The sequence below is a fragment of the Salvelinus namaycush genome, chromosome 18 (assembly GCF_016432855.1).
Source record: "Salvelinus namaycush isolate Seneca chromosome 18, SaNama_1.0, whole genome shotgun sequence".
Classification (NCBI taxonomy): domain Eukaryota; kingdom Metazoa; phylum Chordata; class Actinopteri; order Salmoniformes; family Salmonidae; genus Salvelinus; species Salvelinus namaycush.
Window position 1 is genome coordinate 1,434,105 of NC_052324.1, and position 20,608 is coordinate 1,454,712.

Below are 20,608 nucleotides of genomic sequence, written 5' to 3' on the forward strand. Positions count from 1 at the left end.
AGGGGCAGGGGAAATAAGACATGTCATCAGTATTCACTGGAATAGCGAATGTAGGCCGCTTTCCCACTGGCTCGTTTTTCAATCGGCTACTCCGGTTATTTCACTCCATGCATCAACCACTGTTTGAGGAGCATGCAGCCTCTATTCCTCCAAACTCTGTATGCCATGGGCTCTCCAACCCTGTTTTTGCAGATACCCAGTGCTTTATTTGGGAAACCAAGTGAAATCTGTTTGGGAACATTAATAGTAACATGTTACACAACAAAACACATTTAATTAAACTGTTGATGCACTGGAAGAGGGACAATAGAGCCCTGAGTACCAGGCTATTAGCGACCTAATGGTCGTGAGTTGGGCACTACCATATTTAGATGGCTGGGAGCCATATACGACCACAGTTTCTGCTATTGGGGGGAGCGTTATGGTTACGCAATGCTGGGGTAATCAGTAGTGGATGCTCTGGGTTCTCTCCCCAGGTTAGGCCTCAGGAGAATGGGGAAATGGGATTGGATCAGTGGAAACAATCTAAAGGCTGGTTTACAGTCAGTCTATCGACATTTTTGTAGACAATTGTCATAACGACATCATGAACATTCTATTGTAGTCCGACATCAAACTTGTATTTATAAAAAAGTATAAAGACAAAACAACAGCCTCTGCATGACATCAGTAGCCTGGTGCTCCAAATAGCATACTTTCTCTATTTTAACACCAATAAACATATATGTTTGGACATTTATAAGTGAATGTGAACAAGGGACAATGTGCAAATGTACAAAGTTTTGATGCATGCAGTACTGGCTCTTCAGCAGCATGTCTACATGCTGTGTCTGTGTGGAGTCTGGGGTCACTAAGGCAATGGGCCTGCCTGCTCTGCTTTGCGAAGAGGGGAGAATCAGACAGGCCTAGAATGGGGAGAAGAAAAATCAAGTAAATCAAAATAGCAGTGGCAGCTGTACAAATAACTCATCCAAAGGGCTTTTCCTTCCAAACAAGGTAACGCCACATCATCTTATTAATTCAACCACTAGCAAGTTAAACTAGGGCTCGTGTTAATGCATAATGCTGCGTTTTTTATGCAGGAAAAAAATATAAAACGTATAAGAAATATCTTGCTGCGTTTTGTAAACACATCTAAAATGCTTCTTATTGTGATTTCTGCTCGGCATCAGACTACTTCTGTGCATCAGTTGCACTTCTTCACTGGGATGAAAATTCAGGAACGGGAGTTCTATCAGCAGACAGCGCTCCCACTGATGTGGAGCTTCTTTTCTCTGGTGCTGTTCTCAGTGTAGCCAGCCTATTTTTCTCAGGTAAAATGCAAGATTAACTTTAAGCAAAACATTAGGAAATGTAGCTGGCTACATTCTTTCTATGATAGGCCTAAACATTATGATGGCCATACATCGTTTTTGCAAAAAATACCTTGCTTTTCCATTGTAAGCTCATTTACTTGTGTGACTGCCAGCCAAATAGCATTGCACTTCTGTTTTCATCTGATGAAAATGACACTGTTTTATGCCGAATGTGTTGCACTATAGTTACACCTCCCTGATCATTTTATTGAAGCAAAAAAACACTGTTGACTTTCAATATAAAATGCAACCCCTGTCAATACACTGCTGGACACACCTGCTCCTGTTTCTCCTGTTGTGACATTTACAAACAAACACGTGACTGGCTCAGCTGTGCTGGGGAACTAAGTAAGCTTCATAATGTAAAATAATGTGACAGGTGAAATAAGAACGTGATCTGCTTTATCCCCTAATGCATTGCACAAGTTGACTGCAGGTATTTACTTAAAAAATTGCTACACATATTAAATGGTATTGAAAAACTTCAAAGAAAGTTTTGATGGTATTGAAAGAGCATCATGTGGCTATTTCCAAATACCCCGGCATACGGTATATACGGTATACCGCACAAGCCTACTTTAACTGTTCAGCGATCTTACCATTATGTCTCTCTTCTCATCCACAGGCAACATTGATGAGGACGCAGCAGTGAACTGACGAGTCACACATAGAAACCCCCCAGTCCCTCCCACCACCAGCCCCCCTCCCCTCCCTCTGTCCCTCTCCCCTTTTCCTGGCCCCTCTCCCCCACCCCAGACTCACCATGCTGATCAAGGAGTACCGGATCCCAATGCCAATGAGCGTGGACGAGTACCGCATCGCCCAGCTCTACATGATCCAGGTGAGGCCAACAGACACACGCTCCACCCGTAACTCCTGACCCCTCACCTCCAGGACAACACCTCCACCCCAGAGTTCAATAGAACACTCACTGGACAACAAATCTGTAGTGGAGTGGAGGGGGAGGTTTTGTAATACAGGGGATTTTCTACCGCGGTTGGTCATTAAAGTGCTCAATTATAAATTGATTGGTCACACAGTGTTTAATGTTGGGATACAGTCGGTTTCCCAAACTGGTGGCCCGCGCTGAAGAATGTTGTACCCCAAAGTTTTCTGAGCAAAAATAAATAAGTAATAACTTTTTGGGTGGTTTAATTTTCTTTGTTTGACATAAAATACTGTAAAAACACCAGGAAATCAACTCTAAGTGATTTTCATTTAAGAAATCTGTTCCCAAGTATTCCCGCACATAATAGAGAGACACGTGATCGTATTCAAATGTAAGCAAGGTTTTAAAATATTTTTTTAGTCAACAAATGATTTGTTATTTTGTTCCGGCCCCCGACCATCCACTCAAGTTAAGTCGTCCCGCGGCTAAATCTAGTTGATGATCCCTGGTATACAGGAACAATAGGAGCTGTGTACTGATGGATTATCTCTACTTTAACTCTCTGAGGCTCCCTCCCTCCCTCCCTCCCTCCCTCCCTCCCTCCCTCCCTCCCTCCCTCCCTCCCTCAGCTGGGTGTGTGTTTTGTCCAGGGAGGGAGGGGTACTCTGCTACTCTCTTACAGCAGGCAGAAACTGCTGTGACGTGAAAGCCGCCAGTCTGAAGCTGCTAGGAAAGACCATACTCCCCCGGGAGGAATGTCTCTAATGGATTCATTTGTTCTGTTGTTTATTTAGACGCCAGAAACATTTTGCTTGTAGGCACTAGGTAGGGATGATGAAGAAGCTGCTAACACAGGAGATTGAGAATCTCAATCAACACTCCTCTGAATTATCTTATGTCTACTATTCAGGCTGATTTAACTGCAGCTGTTCCTACTTAGCTGCATTACATGTAGCCAGCCCAGCCCTCTTCCCCTGCCTACCACTGTACACTAAATACAGTTTGTACAGTTTGCATTATCCTCGGGTGTACAGCACTGGCCACTAATCCGGTTGAGCTGCATTTCCTTCTAAATGGGTTTGAACATGGTCATGTGAACAGACATGCCCCAAGGCAGTCATAAAAGTTGTGTCCCTGCCTCGTTAGTGCTTTGTCAGTACTGTATTAAGGGTGTTGGGTACTGTATGGACTTGTACTAGCCTGTTTTAATAGAACTGGATCAGAGGAAGGGCTTTGACACTAGAAGGAAGAGGGGCTGATCAGTCATTTCCACAATTGGGGTTGAGCTCCAGAGCCATTGATTCTGGCCCAGTTCCATAGGTACTTGTGAACCTCAGCAAAGTGAACAGAGGGAGAATCCAAAAGGATAGAGTGTTTACAAGCAGGCTGAGGCAGGCAAGGGAGGAAGGATGGTGTTAAATTGACCTGTTGGATTAGTGACCCATAGTTACTTTCCCCTTTTCCACCTTTTCAGGTCGCACAGCAAAATATTTAGGCGCATATACGAGTAAAATGGTCACACTGTAGAGCACTGTTACCATGGCAACCATGACGTCAGCAGCATGCCGGCAGGTTTTGTTAGAGAGAGAGAGCATGTGAGAGAGGCGAAGAAACGGTGAGGAGAAGAAACCGAGAGCGTGAGGGGAAGAGTTAGAGATGGAGCGGAAGAGGGGAGGGTAGAAACAGAGAGGGAAATATATTTTAGGGAGAGTAGGAGAGGCAGGGTGTGGATGGATACCCTGTCTTCATTACTGCATGTTACCAGGGCAACCCCAGGCAGAATTCCTGCCCCTGATTTATCCCCAGTGTAACCATGGTGGCTCAAGCTTGGACCTCTCAGCGTATGACCTTTGCTTTAAGAACTCATGAGGAGAGAGGCCAGGAATACTGGGAAAAATGGGTTTTGTACTTCAAAATGATCTAATTCAAAGATGATGAACGTATGATGTGTGCTGTACCTGCCAGACCTTTTTTGTTGTTCTTTAACTGTATTTGTATTATCTTTGTGTTCTTCAATATAAACATAGAAAAAAAAGAAAAAAATACCCTGAGCCTCTCAGTACAATGAAGAGCTTCTCTGTACTGTATGATTGTCTTCACTCCAGCAGGCCAGACTCCTCCTGACTCCATGTTCCACACTGCTGTCTCTTGTTTACCTTTAAACCTTATCACGCTGCCTCCTAAATTGATAGTTAATTGTGAATGTATTATCACGACTGTGATTTGCAAAGATATCACAAACGCAGGGTGTAAGTTAAATTAAGTGGGCACTTTCTCTCTCACTCTCTCCCTCCCCTTCCAGCATTTATTCACCACCCACCATTTTGTTCTTCCAGTTTCCCTGATCGGATGTCATGAGGGTTATGCCAGTCAATACAGCCAGCCAGGTAGTTATGAGGAAGCTGAACAGATAGATTACAGACAGACTGTCCTCTATATTTAGTCCTTCCTGAATAACTTCATGTAATGTAGCTTCCTTTCTGAATGTAATTTATCCTTTAGTAACCATACCTCTCTCGGTCAGTTTGGGTTTAACTCCTGGAAACATGTCAAACCAATGAGGAAAGAGACATAAATAGAATGTCTCTTTCCTCATTGGTATGCCAATGGAATGCCCCTGCCTGCATTCCCTTTCTCTTCACCTTTTTTTTCAGTTCAGTTTTGTTTGGAGACCCTTTATGGTTTGCACACAGATCCAAGCAAAACATTAGGCCTATTCCCTAAGGGGAGGGCTGAGCCGTGGCCTGGGATTTTTAATCTTCCTGATGGTTTCTTGTGAGCTGCAGAGCACCAAGAGCCAGCCTCTGGCAGGAGGTTAGGATTGATACTGGCCAGTGGCACCCGGGCTTGCAGGCCACAGGCACCTGTCAGCAGGATAATGAAGTGCCTTGCATGTGTGTGGGTGTGCGTTTCTGTGTGTGGGTGTGTACAAACTACAGTATGTTTGTGTAAGCGTCTGGCTGTGTCTATATATGGGCGTGCGTGTGTGTGGCTATGCGCACATAGGCCTATACTGTATGCGTTGCAGAGTGTTTTTGAGCATCTGCTTGTGTTTGTGTGTATATTTGTGTGTGTGTGTGTATTGTGTGCTTCTGCAGTCAGTCAGTCAGTGTCTGTGCTGTGTCTGAGGAGCTTTGTCCGGCTGTTGAGAGCAGGGTAGGTGGCTAATGAACAACCTGTCAAAGGTAATGGGGGCTGGAGGGGTGGATGCCTCGCCGCACACATCTCATCTCCCCACTACCCCACTGATTCACTGCCTGCTGTCCTGTTGTCCCTCTCCCTACTGTTGTCCCTCTCCCTCCTGTTGTCCCTCTCCCTCCTGTTGTCCCTCTCCCTCCTAGAGCATTATGTAAAAGCTGGTAGTAGCTAAGGTATTACTGACTCGTAATATTACTGATGTAATATTGACTCGCTGATATTAACTCAGACTGTCTGGGAACGTCATACTGTAGTCCTTGCCCTTACCCTCACGTTTTCACCATCCTCAGCACTTGGACTCTGTTCCCTAGTGTACCTTTAGCACGCCTGTTTGCCTTGTTTCTACATCAGCAGGAAGCCTCTCCCTGGTGGATCCCACTGCGTGATGTTTGAAAAGTAAAGTCATCAAACCATTAAGTCCCCTATGACGTCTCCTTCCAGCCCCCTCCCCTCCCCCATTACTGTGGTGTACCTGGAATGTAAATATGGGAAAGGTGTGTTTCACTGAGCTGGATCGGCAGCTCTCCTGACTTAGCAGTGTAGGTCAACAGCATGTCTTGGTGATTCACCTATTCTGTTGAAGCTAAATGACAACATCCTCTGTGTTTAAATTCATAAAAATAACATTTGTTTTGGTTGTTAAATCAAATTTTATTTGTCACATGCGCCGTGAAATGCTTACTTACAAGCCCTTAACCAACAATGCAGTTTTAAGAAAAATAAGTTTTAAGAAAGTATTTAAATAGACAAACAAATTATAAAAAAGCAACAATAAAAAACAGTAACTAGGCTATATACAGCGGGTACCGGTACAGAGTCAATGTGCTGGGGCATAGGTTAGTTGAGGTAATTGAGATAATATGTACATGTAGGTAAAGTGACTATGCACAGATAATACACAAAGAGTAGCAGCAGCATAAAAATGGGTGTGTGTGGGGGGTCAATGCAGATAATCCAGGTAGCCATTTTCTTGACTTGTTTTTGTCTTCACATCAGGGTGCTTCACCTGACCTCCCTTGTTTAACCTCGTTTCAGTCCTCAGTTGACCTTTGACCTATGCTGCCTCACCTAACCCATAACTGTATTGTGATCTGAACAGAAAAAGAGTCGGGATGAGACCTGTGGCGAGGGCAGCGGAGTGGAGATCTTGGAGAACAAGCCGTATGAGAACGGCCCAGGGGGAATCGGACAGTACACCCACAAGGTTTACCATATCGGCATGCACATCCCCAGCTGGTTCTGCTCCATCCTGCCCAAGGCAGCGCTCCGGGTGGAGGAGGAGTCCTGGAACGCCTACCCCTATACCCGCACAAGGTGTGAGACTATTGCCCCCTTCAGGAGTACCACCCTTACACCCCCCCTTCAGGAGTACCACCCTTACACCCCCCCCCCCCCCACACAGGAGTACCACCCTCACACCCCCCCTTCAGGAGTACCACCCTTACACCCCCCCATACAGGAGTACCACCCTTATACCCCCCACACACAGGAGAACCACCCTTACACCCCCCACACACAGGAGAACCACCCTTACACCCCCCACACACAGGAGTACCACCCTTACACCCCCCCCCACACACAGGAGAACCACCCTTACACCCCCCACACAGGAGTACCACCCTTACACCCCCCCCCCACACAAGAGAACCACCCTTACACACCCCCCACACACAGGAGAACCACCCTTACACCCCCCACACACACAGGAGTACCACCCTTACACCCCCCCACACAGGAGAACCACCCTTACACCCCCCACACACAGAAGAACCACCCTTACACCCCCCCCCCCCACACACAGGAGAACCACCCTTACACCCCCCCCACACACAGGAGAACCACCCTTACACCCCCCCTTCAGGAGTACCACCCTTACACCCCCCCATACAGGAGTACCACCCTTATACCCCCCACACACAGGAGAACCACCCTTACTCCCCCCACACACAGGAGAACCACCCTTACACCCCCCACACACAGGAGTACCACCCTTACACCCTCCCCCCCCACACACAGGAGAACCACCCTTACACCCCCCACACACAGGAGTACCACCCTTACACCCCCCCACACACAGGAGAACCACCCTTACACCCCCCCCCCCCCCACACACGGAGAACCACCCTTACACCCCCCCACACACACAGGAGTACCACCCTTACACCCCCCCCCACACAGGAGAACCACCCTTACACCCCCCACACACAGGAGAACCACCCTTACACCCCCCCCCCCACACACAGGAGAACCACCCTTACACCCCCCCTTCAGGAGTACCAACCTTACACCCCCCCACAGGAGTACCACCCTTACACCCCACCCCCTTCAGGAGAACCACCCTTACACCCCTCCCCACACAGGAGTACCACCCTTACACCCCACCCCCTTCAGGAGTACCAGCCTTACACCCCTCCCCACACAGGAGTACCACCCTTACACCACCCCCACACACAGGAGAACCACCCTTACACCCCCCACACACAGGAGAACCACCCTTACACCCCCCCACACACAGGAGAACCACCCTTACACCCCCCCTTCAGGAGTACCACCCTTACACCCCCCACACAGGAGTACCACCCTTACACCCCCCCTTCAGGAGTACCACCCTTACACCCCACCCCCTTCAGGAGTACCACCCTTACACCCCTCCCCACACAGGAGTACCACCCTTACACCCCCCCCCCACACACAGGAGAACCACCCTTACACCCCCCACACACAGGAGTACCACCCTTACACCCCCCCTTCAGGAGTACCACCCTTACACCCCCCCTTCAGGAGTACCAACCTTATACCCCCCACACACAGGAGAACCACCCTTACACCCCTCACACACAGGAGTACCACCCTTACACCCCCCCCACCCACACACACAGGAGAACCACCCTTACACCCCCCCCCCACACAGGAGTACCACCCTTACACCCCCCCCACACACAGGAGAACCACCCTTACACCCCCCACGCACAGGAGAACCACCCTTACACCCCCCCACACAGGAGAACCACCCTTACACCCCCCACACACAGGAGAACCACCCTTACACCCCCCACACACAGGAGAACCACCCTTACACCCCCCACACACAGGAGAACCACCCTTACACCCCCCCTTCAGGAGTACCACCCTTACACCCCCCCTTCAGGAGTACTACCCTTACACCCCTCCCCACACAGGAGTACCGCCCTTACACCATCCCTTCAGGAGTACCACCTTTACACCCCACCCCCTTCAGGAGTACCACCCTTACACCCCACCCCCTTCAGGAGTACCACCCTTACACCCCACCCCCTTCAGGAGTACCACCCTTACACCCCACCCCCTTCAGGAGTACCACCCTTACACCCCTCCCCACACAGGAGTACCACCCTTACACCCCCCCCCCCCCCCTTCAGGAGTACCACCCTTACACCCCCCACACAGGAGTACCACCCTTACACCCCCCACACACAGGAGAACCACCCTTACACCCCCCACACACACAGGAGAACCACCCTTACACCCCCCCACACACAGGAGTACCACCCTTACACCCCCCCTTCAGGAGTACCACCCTTACACCCCCCCTTCAGGAGTACCACCCTTACACCCCCCCCCCCCACACAGGAGTATCACCCTTACACCACCCTCACACTGGAGAACCACCCTTACACCCCCCTCACACAGGAGAACCACCCTTACACCCCCTCACACAGGATAACCACCCTTACACCCCCCTCACACAGGAGTACCACCCTTACACCCCCCCCCCCCCCCCCCACACACACACAGGAGTACCACCCTTACACCCCCCACACACAGGAGAACCACCTTTACACCCCCCCACACACAGGAGAACCACCTTTACACCCCCCCACACACAGGAGAACCACCTTTACACCCCCCACACACAGGAGAACCAACCTTATACAGCAGCCCCTACAGTACAGTTGGTGAGACCGTTTACTCTAAGCTTATACCCATGCCCATAGTTTGAGCTGTCTGATGGGTTGTTCTCAACATCAAATCTTATCCATAATGGAGTGATTGTTTATCCAATCTGCCCCTTCAGGAAAATACTTAGCCAAGTAAAGAGCCAAGCAAAGCTAAAAGATTCCAGAGCAGTTATCAGAACACTGCAGAGCGTGCCAACCAAGACATGGGCAGTCATCCAGTCAGCAGCTCTGCTAGCCAGCCTATCGTTAGGAGTTGATGACCCCCTAGACTTAGGGTGCGTTTGTTTGTCTGTCTGTCTGGGGCCTGGGCAGAGCTACAGGCGTGAGGCTGCTGAAATGAGAAGCGCCCCTTAAAAACACTGTCAAGGTATTGATAGACTGGAGCCGTCTGCATCAAAGCAGTGACAGCTCTGCTGCAGACGACAGATGGGCTAACAGCTCTCCACCTCGCCTGGAGCCAGAGACAGAGTGTGAGGGTGAGAAAGATCTAGAGTGACAGACATAAACAAAGACGAACAGTAGTTAGCTCTTGCCAGGTAGACATTTTTTAGACTTGCCCATCATTTAGCCCAGAACCTACTAAATAACAGAGACATCGGCAGGTAGCATAGCGGTTAAGAGCATTGAGCCAGTAAGTGAAAGGACGCTGGTTCAAATCCCATAGACGACTAGGTGAAAAATCTGTCTGTGCTCTTGAGCAAGGCACTTAACCCTAATTGCTCCTGTAAGTTGCTCTGGATAAGAGCGCCTGCTAAATGACTGAAATGTTTCCACCATACACAAAGTATTTTTCTGTGGGGATATACTGTGTCCAGGTCAACATATTGTGCTTATTTATTACTGACGCCTCTCAGCTTACTCTCCTCTCTCCTCCAGGTATACATGTCCCTTTGTTGAGAAGTTCTCCATTGACATTGAGACGTACTACAAGCCAGACACAGGAAACCAGCCAGACGTCTTCAACATGTCCCCAGCCGAGAAGAGGCTAAGGACTCTGGGTAAGGTGGTGCCAGTATGGGACAAATAGGGGGATATTAGAAGGACAATAGAGCCTCAGACCACATTGACAGCACTGTTAGATGATGGTGATGATTTCTCCTCACTATGGACAACTTTCAACTACCTGCAGCAGTAAAGTCAAAATGACAGGTCTAGGTTAGTGGTCTTGTTTGAATAGCCATGGTTATTGTTAAGGGCTTCCTGATGCATGACCTCCACCAGAGTTAGAATGAAGCTCCTGGGCTCACACAGCAGCCAGTAGAGTAGAGGCCCACTGGTGGCCGTTTGCTTCCACTTTTTTCCACATTTTGTTGTGTTACAGTCTGAATTTAAATTGGATTAAATTGTGATTTTGTGTTACTGGCGTAAACAAAATACCCCATAATGTCAAAGTTGAATAATGTTCTTTTATTTTTACAAATTAAAAAAATTAAGCTTAAATGTCTTGTTAAGTATTCAAACCCTTTGTTATCACAAGCCTAAGTAAGTTCAGGATTCTAACATGTATTGACTCAGGGGGCTGAATACTTATGTAATCAAGATGTATTAGTGTTTTATATAAGAAGCAGTGCGGCTTGGTTGGGTTGTGTTTCAGAGGATGCACGGCTCTCGACCTTCGCCTCTCCTGAGTCCGTACGGGAGTTTCAGCGATGAGACAAGACTGTAACCACCAATTGGATACCACGAAATTGGGAGAAAAAGGGGTAAAAAAAAAAAAAAAGAACTGCTGAATTTATTTAAGCACCATAGATCACAGCGGGACGAAACCCAAACGCTGTTGTGCTCAAACTATATCTTCATAAACAAAAAGGCACAGGGCGAACCCAAAGTGCAAAATATAAAGTACTCAGGAAATAGTAGGAGAGATTCCTCTCAGTAAAACAAGTAACATTTACAATGGCCGACAAAGACAAATGGCAGAGGGAGTATATATACAGTGATAGAGTGGGGATTGGAACCAAATCAAATCAAATCAAATTTTATTTGTCACATACACATGGTTAGCAGATGTTAATGCGAGTGTAGCGAAATGCTTGTGCTTCTAGTTCCGACAATGCAGTAATAACCAACAAGTAATCTAACCTAACAATTCCACAACTACTACCTTATACACACAACTGTAAAGGGATAAAGAATATGTACATAAAGATATATGAATGAGTGATGGTACAGAACGGCATAGGCAAGATGCAGTAGATGGTATAGAGTACAGTATATACATATGAGATGAGTAATGTAGGGTATGTAAACATAAAGTGGCATAGTTTAAAGTGGCTAGTAATACATGTATTACATAGAGATGGCAAGATGCAGTAGATGATATAGAGTACAGTATATACATATACATATGAGATGAGTAATGTAGGGTATGTAAACATTATATTAAGTGGCATTGTTTAAAGTGGCTAGTGGTACATTTTTACATAATTTCCATCAATTCCCATTATTAATGTGGCTGGAGTTGAGTCAGTATGTTGGCAGCGGCCGCTAAATGTTAGTGGTGGCTGTTTAACAGTCTGATGGCCTTGAGATAGAAGCTGTTTTTCAGTCTCTCGGTCCCTGCTTTGATGCACCTGTACTGACCTCGCCTTCTGGATGATAGCTGGGTGAACAGGCAGTGGCTTGGGTGGTTGTTGTCCTTGATGATCTTTATGGCCTTCCTGTGACATCGGGTGGTGTAGGTGTCCTGGAGGGCAGGTAGTTTGCCCCCGGTGATGCGTTGTGCAGACCTCACTACCCTCTGGAGAGCCTTACGGTTGTGGGCGGAGCAGTTGCCGTACCAGGCGGTGATACAGCCCGACAGGATGCTCTCGATTGTGCATCTGTAGAAGTTTGTGAGTGCTTTTGGTGACAAGCCGAATTTCTTCAGCCTCCTGAGGTTGAAGAGGCGCTGCTGCGCCTTCTTCACAACGCTGTCTGTGTGGGTGGACCAATTCAGTTTGTCCGTGATGTGTACACCGAGGAACTTAAAACTTTCCACCTTCTCCACTACTGACCCGTCGATGTGGATAGGGGGGTGCTCCCTCTGCTGTTTCCTGAAGTCCACAATCATCTCCTTTGTTTTGTTGACGTTGAGTGTGAGGTTATTTTCCTGACACCACACTCCGAGGGCCCTCACCTCCTCCCTGTAGGCCGTCTCGTCGTTGTTGGTAATCAAGCCTACCACTGTAGTGTCATCCACAAACTTGATGATTGAGTTGGAGGCGTGCATGGCCACGCAGTCGTGGGTGAACAGGGAGTACAGGAGAGGGCTCAGAACGCACCCTTGTGGGGCCCCAGTGTTGAGGGTCAGCGGGGTGGAGATGTTGTTACCTACCCTCACCACCTGGGGGCGGCCCGTCAGGAAGTCCAGGACCCAGTTGCACAGGGCGGGGTCGAGACCCAGGGTCTCGAGCTTGATGACGAGTTTGGAGGGTACTATGGTGTTAAATGCTGAGCTGTAGTCGATGAACAGCATTCTCACATAGGTATTCCTCTTGTCCAGATGGGTTAGGGCAGTGTGCAGTGTGGTTGCGATTGCGTCGTCTGTGGACCTATTGGGTCGGTAAGCAAATTGGAGTGGGTCTAGGGTGTCCGGTAGGGTGGAGGTGATATGGTCCTTGACTAGTCTCTCAAAGCACTTCATGATGACGGAAGTGAGTGCTACGGGGCGGTAGTTGTTTAGCTCAGTTACCTTAGCTTTCTTGGGAACAGGAACAATGGTTGCCCTCTTGAAGCATGTGGGAACAGCAGACTGGGATAAGGATTGATTGAATATGACCGTAAACACACCAGCCAGCTGGTCTGCGCATGCTCTGAGGACGCGGCTGGGAATGCCGTCTGGGCCTGCAGCCTTGCGAGGGTTAACACGTTTAAATGTTTTACTCACCTCGGCTGCAGTGAAGGAGAGCCCGCAGGTTTTGGTAGCGGGCCGTGTCAGTGGCACTGTATTGTCCTCAAAGCGAGCAAAAAAGTTATTAAGCCTGTCTGGGAGCAAGACATCCTGGTCCGCGACGGGGCTGGTTTTCTTTTTGTAATCTGTGATTGACTGTAGACCCTGCCACATACCTCTTGTGTCTGAGCTGTTGAATTGCGACTCTATTTTGTCTCTGTACTGGGACTTAGCTAGTTTGATTGCCTTGCGGAGAGAATAGCTACACTGTTTGTATTCGGTCATGTTTCCGGTCACCTTGCTCTGGTTAAAAGCAGTGGTTCGCGCTTTCAGTTTCACGCGAATGCTGCCGTCAATCCACGGTTTCTGGTTTGGGAATGTTTTAATCGTTGCTGTGGGTACGACATCGTCAATGCACTTTCTAATGAACTCGCTCACCGAATCAGCATATTCGTCAATGTTGTTGTTGGACGCAATGCGGAACATATTCCAATCCGCGTGATCGAAGCAGTCTTGAAGCGTGGAATCAGATTGGTCGGACCAGCGTTGAACAGACCTGAGCGCGGGAGCTTGTTGTTTTAGTTTCTGTTTGTAGGCTGGAAGCAACAAAATGGAGTCGTGGTCAGCTTTTCCGAAAGGAGGGCGGGGGAGGGCCTTATATGCGTCGCGGAAGTTAGTATAACAATGATCCAAGGTTTTACCAGCCCTGGTAGCACAATCGATATGCTGATAGAATTTAGGGAGTTTTGTTTTCAGATTGGCCTTGTTAAAATCCCCAGCTACGATGAATGCAGCCTCAGGGTGTGTGGTTTCCAGTTTACAAAGAGTCATATAAAGTTCGTTCAGGGCCATCGTTGTGTCTGCTTGGGGGGGAATATATACGGCTGTGATTATAATCGAAGAGAATTCCAGGTGTGTGTAATGATGAACCAGGTGTGTGTAATGATGACGAGATAAGTCCGGGGTTGATGAGTGAAGGGCGTTTGCCAGCAGTAGGTTCAGCAGGAACTAGAAAGCTTGCGACGCCGAACGCCTGAGCTGGACAGGAGGGGGAGCCAAAGCGAAGGCTGGTTTGACAGATGTGAATACTTTCTGAAGGCACCTTAAATGTTATTTGTGGCACATGTTGAAGTCAGACTCTCTCTTGCAGACCCCATCGACATTGTCAAAGATCCCATCACTCCACATGAGTACTTACAAGAGGAGGACCCTCGAATCTACAGGTCAGACAAGACCAAGAGAGGGCCTCTGCAGGAGGACTGGATCGAGGAGTACAACAACAACCCGGGGAAGACGCCCATCATGTGTGCTTACAAACTGTGCAAGGTGGAGTTCCGCTACTGGGGCATGCAGTCCAAGATTGAGCGCTTCATCCATGATGTAGGTGCGTATGAGATGGGATGAGCCATTGGAAGAGTAGTTTGAACAATACCTTAATATATCCCTGCTTGGTGCGGGCAATATGAGTGCTTGGTCCAAGGAGCAGTAGTGTTTCCATACTACAGGCATGCTGCTGCTGACTAGTTTAGCTAGTAAACGTCAGCTGACATCGTGTCAAGATGTTAGAGGTGGCGGCCTGATGGGATGCCCTGATGTTTTCTAGTGCTGTCTGTCCAAACTCTCTCCCTCCCCTTTCCCAGGGCTGAGGAAGGTGATGGTGCGGGCCCACCGGCAGGCCTGGTGCTGGCAGGACGAGTGGTACGGCCTGACCATCGAGGACATCAGGCAGCTGGAGCTGGAGACCCAGTTGGCCCTGGCCCAGAAGATGGCCCATTTCAGCCAGGCAGAGGAGGCCACCGAGGCCAATGGAGCTGTTTCATCCCCAGACAAGAATCAGGAGGTCAAAGATACCATCAACTCTTTAGAAGCTGAGGAGGTGGTCAGTGCAGGGGGCGGGGGAGACACTCTCCAAACAAAACGAGCAGGGCTCACCAAGCAGTGGTCCACCTCCTCGCGATCCTCCCGCTCATCAAAGAGAGGAGGTGAGATGTTTGAGCTCAATCGTCTGTATCTGTGTGGAGGTATTGGACTGTTTGTTAAGTTCATGTTTTAAGTATCCCTATATTCCTGTTATTACGGGGCTATCACAGAGTGCGCATGCGCATGAAGTCTTGTCGTTGATGGACCTGGCCTTGAGTGTAATGGCTACTTGTAGTGTGTTCATATAGTATAGTAAACTTTGTTAAACTGGAACCTTGTCGTTGTGTCATTTCGAGTTAACATTGGTAGCAGAGGATGGTTTCTAACTACAATGTGCCACCTCGCTTCGACGAGAAGAGGTCGTACGAAAGTTGGAAAAATGAACTGGGAATCTGGACACGCGTTACTAATCTGGACGCAAAAAAACAAGCACTTGCGGTGGTATTATCGCTCGAGGGAAGAGCGAGAGATACAGCACTGGAAATATCCGTTGAGGATTTGAACAAGGATGACGGTATGGGAACTTTGATCACAGCACTGGATTCTGTATTTCTTAAAGAAGAGAAAGACCGTGCCTACGAGGCATATTCAAACTTTGACAGTGTTACGAGAGATATTTCGGTTGCAATGACGGACTACATCATTGATTTCGAACAGAGGTACAATAGAATGCGCAAGTACGACATGGTTCTCCCAGATGCAGTGTTAGCGTTCAAGTTACAAGATACTGCCTATCTAGATGGTAGGGAGAAACAGTTGGCTTTGACTGCTTGTACTGTGCTGACTTTTGCAAATATGAAGTCGGCACTAAAAAGAATATTTGGTGAAAAGACGTCTGTCGCGCCAATAACAGATGGAATGCAAGTGAGTGACGCAGCATATCACACGGAGCAGCAGAGAAAAGGCGCCAACAAGTCACGTTCTCAAGACAACCAGAAGAGGGCGCCATTTCCCGGCACAAATCCTTTGGACAAATATGGAAGGAGATCGAAATGTGCTATTTGTCAAAGCACTTAACCTTGGGTTAAAGACTGTCCTCATAAAAATGAACAAGTTAAACTAACAGAGGAAAATGTAAACACAGAGATAGAGCAGTGTAACATTACACTGTTTTCAAATGAATCTGATACTGAGATTTTTATAGTTGAATCCTTAGGATCTGCTGTGATTGATACTGCATGTACACGGACAGTGTGTGGTGCAAAATGGCTTGATAGCTATGTCAGTGAACTAAATATGAAAGAAGTACAAAATATGATTGACACACCAAGCAAAAGAGCTTTCAAATTTGGAGATGGGAGAATTGTCCATTCTACCAAGAGAGTTAAGATACCAGCAAAAATTGGTCAGACTAAGTGTCACATTGAAACAGAGGTGGTCCCTACAGATATCCCCTTACTATTAAGCAAAGCTTCCCTCAAGAAGGCAGAGGCTGTACTAGACATAAAAAATGACAAGGCAGTGATGTTTAAACAACCAATGACTCTTGAACTTACTACCTCAGGCCACTATTGTGTAAACATTTTAGACAAAGACATCTCACAGAGTCCATGCAAAAATGAGATTCTGACTGACACAGAGCACATGGAGATTCTGACAGTCACAGAGAACATGAGCACTAAAGAAAAACACAAAGTATTGCAAAAGCTTTACAAACAGTTTGGACATGATACAGTTGACAGACTTCAGAAGTTACTCAGCAGTTCAGGGAATAATGATGATGAGAAGTACGAAACTGGAAACAAAGTGTACTACAAACGAGTTGACTGTCAAGAGTGGAAAGGACCGGGAGTAGTCATTGGTCAAGATGGTGTGGTGATATTTGTGAGGCACGAAGGCATGATTGTCAGGGTGCATCACTCAAGATTGCGGAAAGTAAATGATCAACAAGATAGAGGGGCTGTAGCTGAGAATCAGTCTCCTAATGAAAATGACAAAAAGGACACAGTAACAGACACAAACCTACCAGATGTCACATCCAATGATATGGACACTGAAACTGACACAGGAAATGGAGCAGAGACCTTTAACCATGCCACAGGTAATACTATTGAGCGCTCAAATGAGGAAAACATTCAACAACAGCCATATGTGTTAAGAGAACATGGTTGTTCCAATCTGAAAACAGGACTAACTGTTAAATACATGGACAGAGAAAGTGGTATTCCACATACAGCAACCGTCATTGGACGAGCAGGAAAAGTAAAACACAAGAACTGGTACAACTTGCAGTACTCTGAACCAGCTACACTTTCTGGTACAACAGGGTCAGCTGACCTGTCACTTGTAGATAATATCAGAATTGAATCAATGGAAAATCGAGAAAAACAGAATGACATTCAAAATGATGATGTACTTGAAACAAAGGACGTGTCATTTGACTCAGCTAAGCTAGATGAGCTCAGTAATTGGAGGAAAAATTGAGTGTTTGAGGAAGTCAAAGACATTGGCCAAAAATGCATCTCAACAAGGTGGGTGTGTACCCTTAAAGAATCCTTAACTGGAATAGTGCCTAAAGCACGTCTAGTGGCTAGAGGTTTTGAGGAGCTGGCTGCTAAAGAACTCCCAAAAGACTCACCGACATGCTCCTCAGAGTCACTCAGATTGCTGATGTCAGTGATCTGCCAGAAAAAATGGAAACTTAATTCCATAGACATCAAATCTGGATTTTTGCAGGGAACAGAGCTGTCAAGGGACATTCACATCCGACCTCTGCCTGAAGCTAAAAGCGAAGGAACACTGTGGAAACTAAAAAAGTGTTTGTATGGACTGGCAGATGGATCACTCTACTGGTACAACAAAGTCAAGGCAACAATGCTGAATACAGGTGGAAAAATGTCACAAGTGGATCCTGCAGTCTTCTATTGGCTTGATCAAGACTGCAATGTGACTGGAGTACTTGCCTGTCATGTTGATGACTTTATCTGGGGTGGCTCAGAGACCTTTGCTTCAACTGTGATTCCACACCTCAAAGCTGTTTTCTAGGTTGGCCGTGAGGAGCATGATCATACATTTTTGTTATGTTGGCATAGAGTTTATTACAGTTGATGGCAAAATACTGATGCAACAGGAGAGCTATATCAATAATCTTCAACCCATCCACATGGATTCTTCAAGAGCCGTACAAAGGAATTCCCCTCTATGTGGAATTGAAGCTGATAAATTGAGGTCAAAGATAGGACAAATTTTATGGGTTGATAGACAGAGTAGACCTGATGTAATGTTTGATGTTTGCAACTTGGCATCTAACACAAAACACGCCACTGTACAAACCATTCATGAGGCAAACAAAGTTGTTCGTAATCTGAAATCACAACAAGTGATTTTAAAGTTTCAGCATGTTGGATAAGATGACTCTTTGAAACTAGTTGTCTTCAGAGATGCTTCGCTAGGGAACCTTACAGATGGAGGCACACAAGGTGGACATCTAATCGTGTTAATGGGTGAAGGAGGAAGATTCTCACCTATCTGTTGGCAGTCAAAAAAGGATCACAAGGGTTGTCCGAAGCGGACTTGCTGGAGAAACCCTTGGTCTTGGGGATGGAGTTGACAATGCTATCTTTCTTGCAACTCTGTTCTCAGAGCTTACCACTGGTGAGACAAAACAGCACTTTCTACCTGTAGTTTGTGTCACTGACAACTACTTATTAGTTGATGCTGTGAAGTCAACCAAGTCTGTCACAGAGAAAAGACTCAGCATCAAGGAACTTATTCAAGCACAGAGAATCCAGCGGATTCTGTGGTAGACCACAAAGGAACAGCTTGCTGACTGTCTGACTAAAAAAGGAGCATCCGGTCTTGTGCTCCTACAGGCTCTCGCTCCTACAGGCTCTCAGTAATGGAAAGTGGCAGCTTGAGTAATACAAATAAGAACTGTCACACAACCCATTTGTAATGGAGATCTTGAATAATACTTGGACATTTAATTATGTTGTTGATGTTTTATTTGTCTTTAAAGAAAAGGGGGAGATTGTTAAGTTCATGTTTTAAGTATCCCTATATTCCTGTTATTACAGGGCTATCACTCAGTCAAGAGTGTGCATGCGCATGAAGTCTTGTCGTTGATGGACCTGGCCTTGAGTGTAATGGCTACTTGTAGTGTGTTCATATAGTATAGTAAACTTTGTTAAACTGGAACCTTGTCGTTGTGTCATTTCGAGTTAACACTGTTGACAATTAATTTTCCAAAATGTAATTTTACAAGCAGGTGGTGTACAGACATGTGTTAGTGAGTATGTATCTAGGTGCTGTAGCTTCAGTACCACTGTCACAGCTTTATCCAGATCTTTTGCACCTGCTTAAAAAAACTATCTTACAGACAGTACAACCCCTGTCCTCATCCCCACCTCTAAGCAGCAGTCAGAATCCTGCCTGCCACCTGGACCCTCTGTCTCTCCACCAGCCAGACTCATTTCACCCAGAATTACCCCCCTCTCCAGAGCTCTCCTGGGCTATTTATAGGCTAGAGGAAGCTGACGCTCTACACACTGACCCTCCTCTCCACCCCTGCTGCTCCCGTCTATGGGCTGACAGGCACAGCTGCGCTTCCCAGCCCATGAGCATCTAGCATGTGCCAGCCAGGGTTTCAAAGAGACCCCCTCCCCTCCCCACTCCTCCTCAGTGATCATATTGGAGGCAAACAACAAAGATATATGATGGACAGTCCTACTTTTAGTCCAGGCTCTTTTTTCTGTGTGCTAATTGGCTGTCATGGTGTTCGTGGTTTATGTGTTACATTGTACTCCACTCTTCACACCCCCTCCTGACCACTGAGCAATCCTTCTGTGATCAAATCAAGCATTACAGACACTGTTGAGTGTTTATATAACACTGTGTGTGTGTCAGTTTGAGCATATGTCAGTAAGAATATGATTCAGTTGGGTCTTAAAATAACAGCGGTACTGTTTGTTTCCCTCCCCTATTTGTGTGTCTCAGCGAGCCCGTCACGCCACAGCCTCTCTGAATGGAGGATGCAGAGCATTGCACGAGACTCCGAGGACAGCTCAGAGGAGGAGTTCTTTGATGCTCATGGTAAATCCACCATTTTGATAAAGTCATCTTAAAAGCCCAGAGTAGGTTAGAGTAGACAATACTAGTAGTGTGTTCCCTTTCCCATAACCCTCCTGGTGCTTCCTCTTCTGACTCTACATGTCTCTTCAACACAGATCAGTTCTTAAGCTACCCAAATACCCAGCATGCTTTGGGCCTGAGGTTGAAATAGGGGGGTGTAGCTCGACACACGGTTGTTCATCTGTTGGGTGAGCCCAGGAGATGACTCAACACGGGTTGGCTTGTCTTGAAGAAGTGCTGAAATCATCACCCTCTACCTTCACCTGTTCCCCATTGCCAAAACTATCTCACCCTGCCCTCACACACGCACACAAACATGTGCACACACATTCCCTGTGGTGAGTCAATCATCCCATCAAGTCAATCC

The 20,608-nt window shown here is 47.1% G+C and overlaps 1 protein-coding gene across 1 annotated transcript in view; it reads left to right on the forward strand.

Annotated features, from left to right (window-relative positions):
• Positions 1–2,118: 2,118 nt before the first annotated feature.
• The window catches only part of LOC120063495 (membrane-associated phosphatidylinositol transfer protein 2-like), a 40,829-nt gene continuing 22,339 nt past the window's right edge, over positions 2,119–20,608 (forward strand). The window contains 6 exon segments of the mRNA XM_039013874.1: positions 2,119–2,196; positions 6,542–6,756; positions 10,257–10,378; positions 14,402–14,635; positions 14,892–15,233; positions 20,107–20,202. Of these exon segments, the coding sequence (XP_038869802.1) occupies positions 2,119–2,196; positions 6,542–6,756; positions 10,257–10,378; positions 14,402–14,635; positions 14,892–15,233; positions 20,107–20,202 (1,087 nt within the window).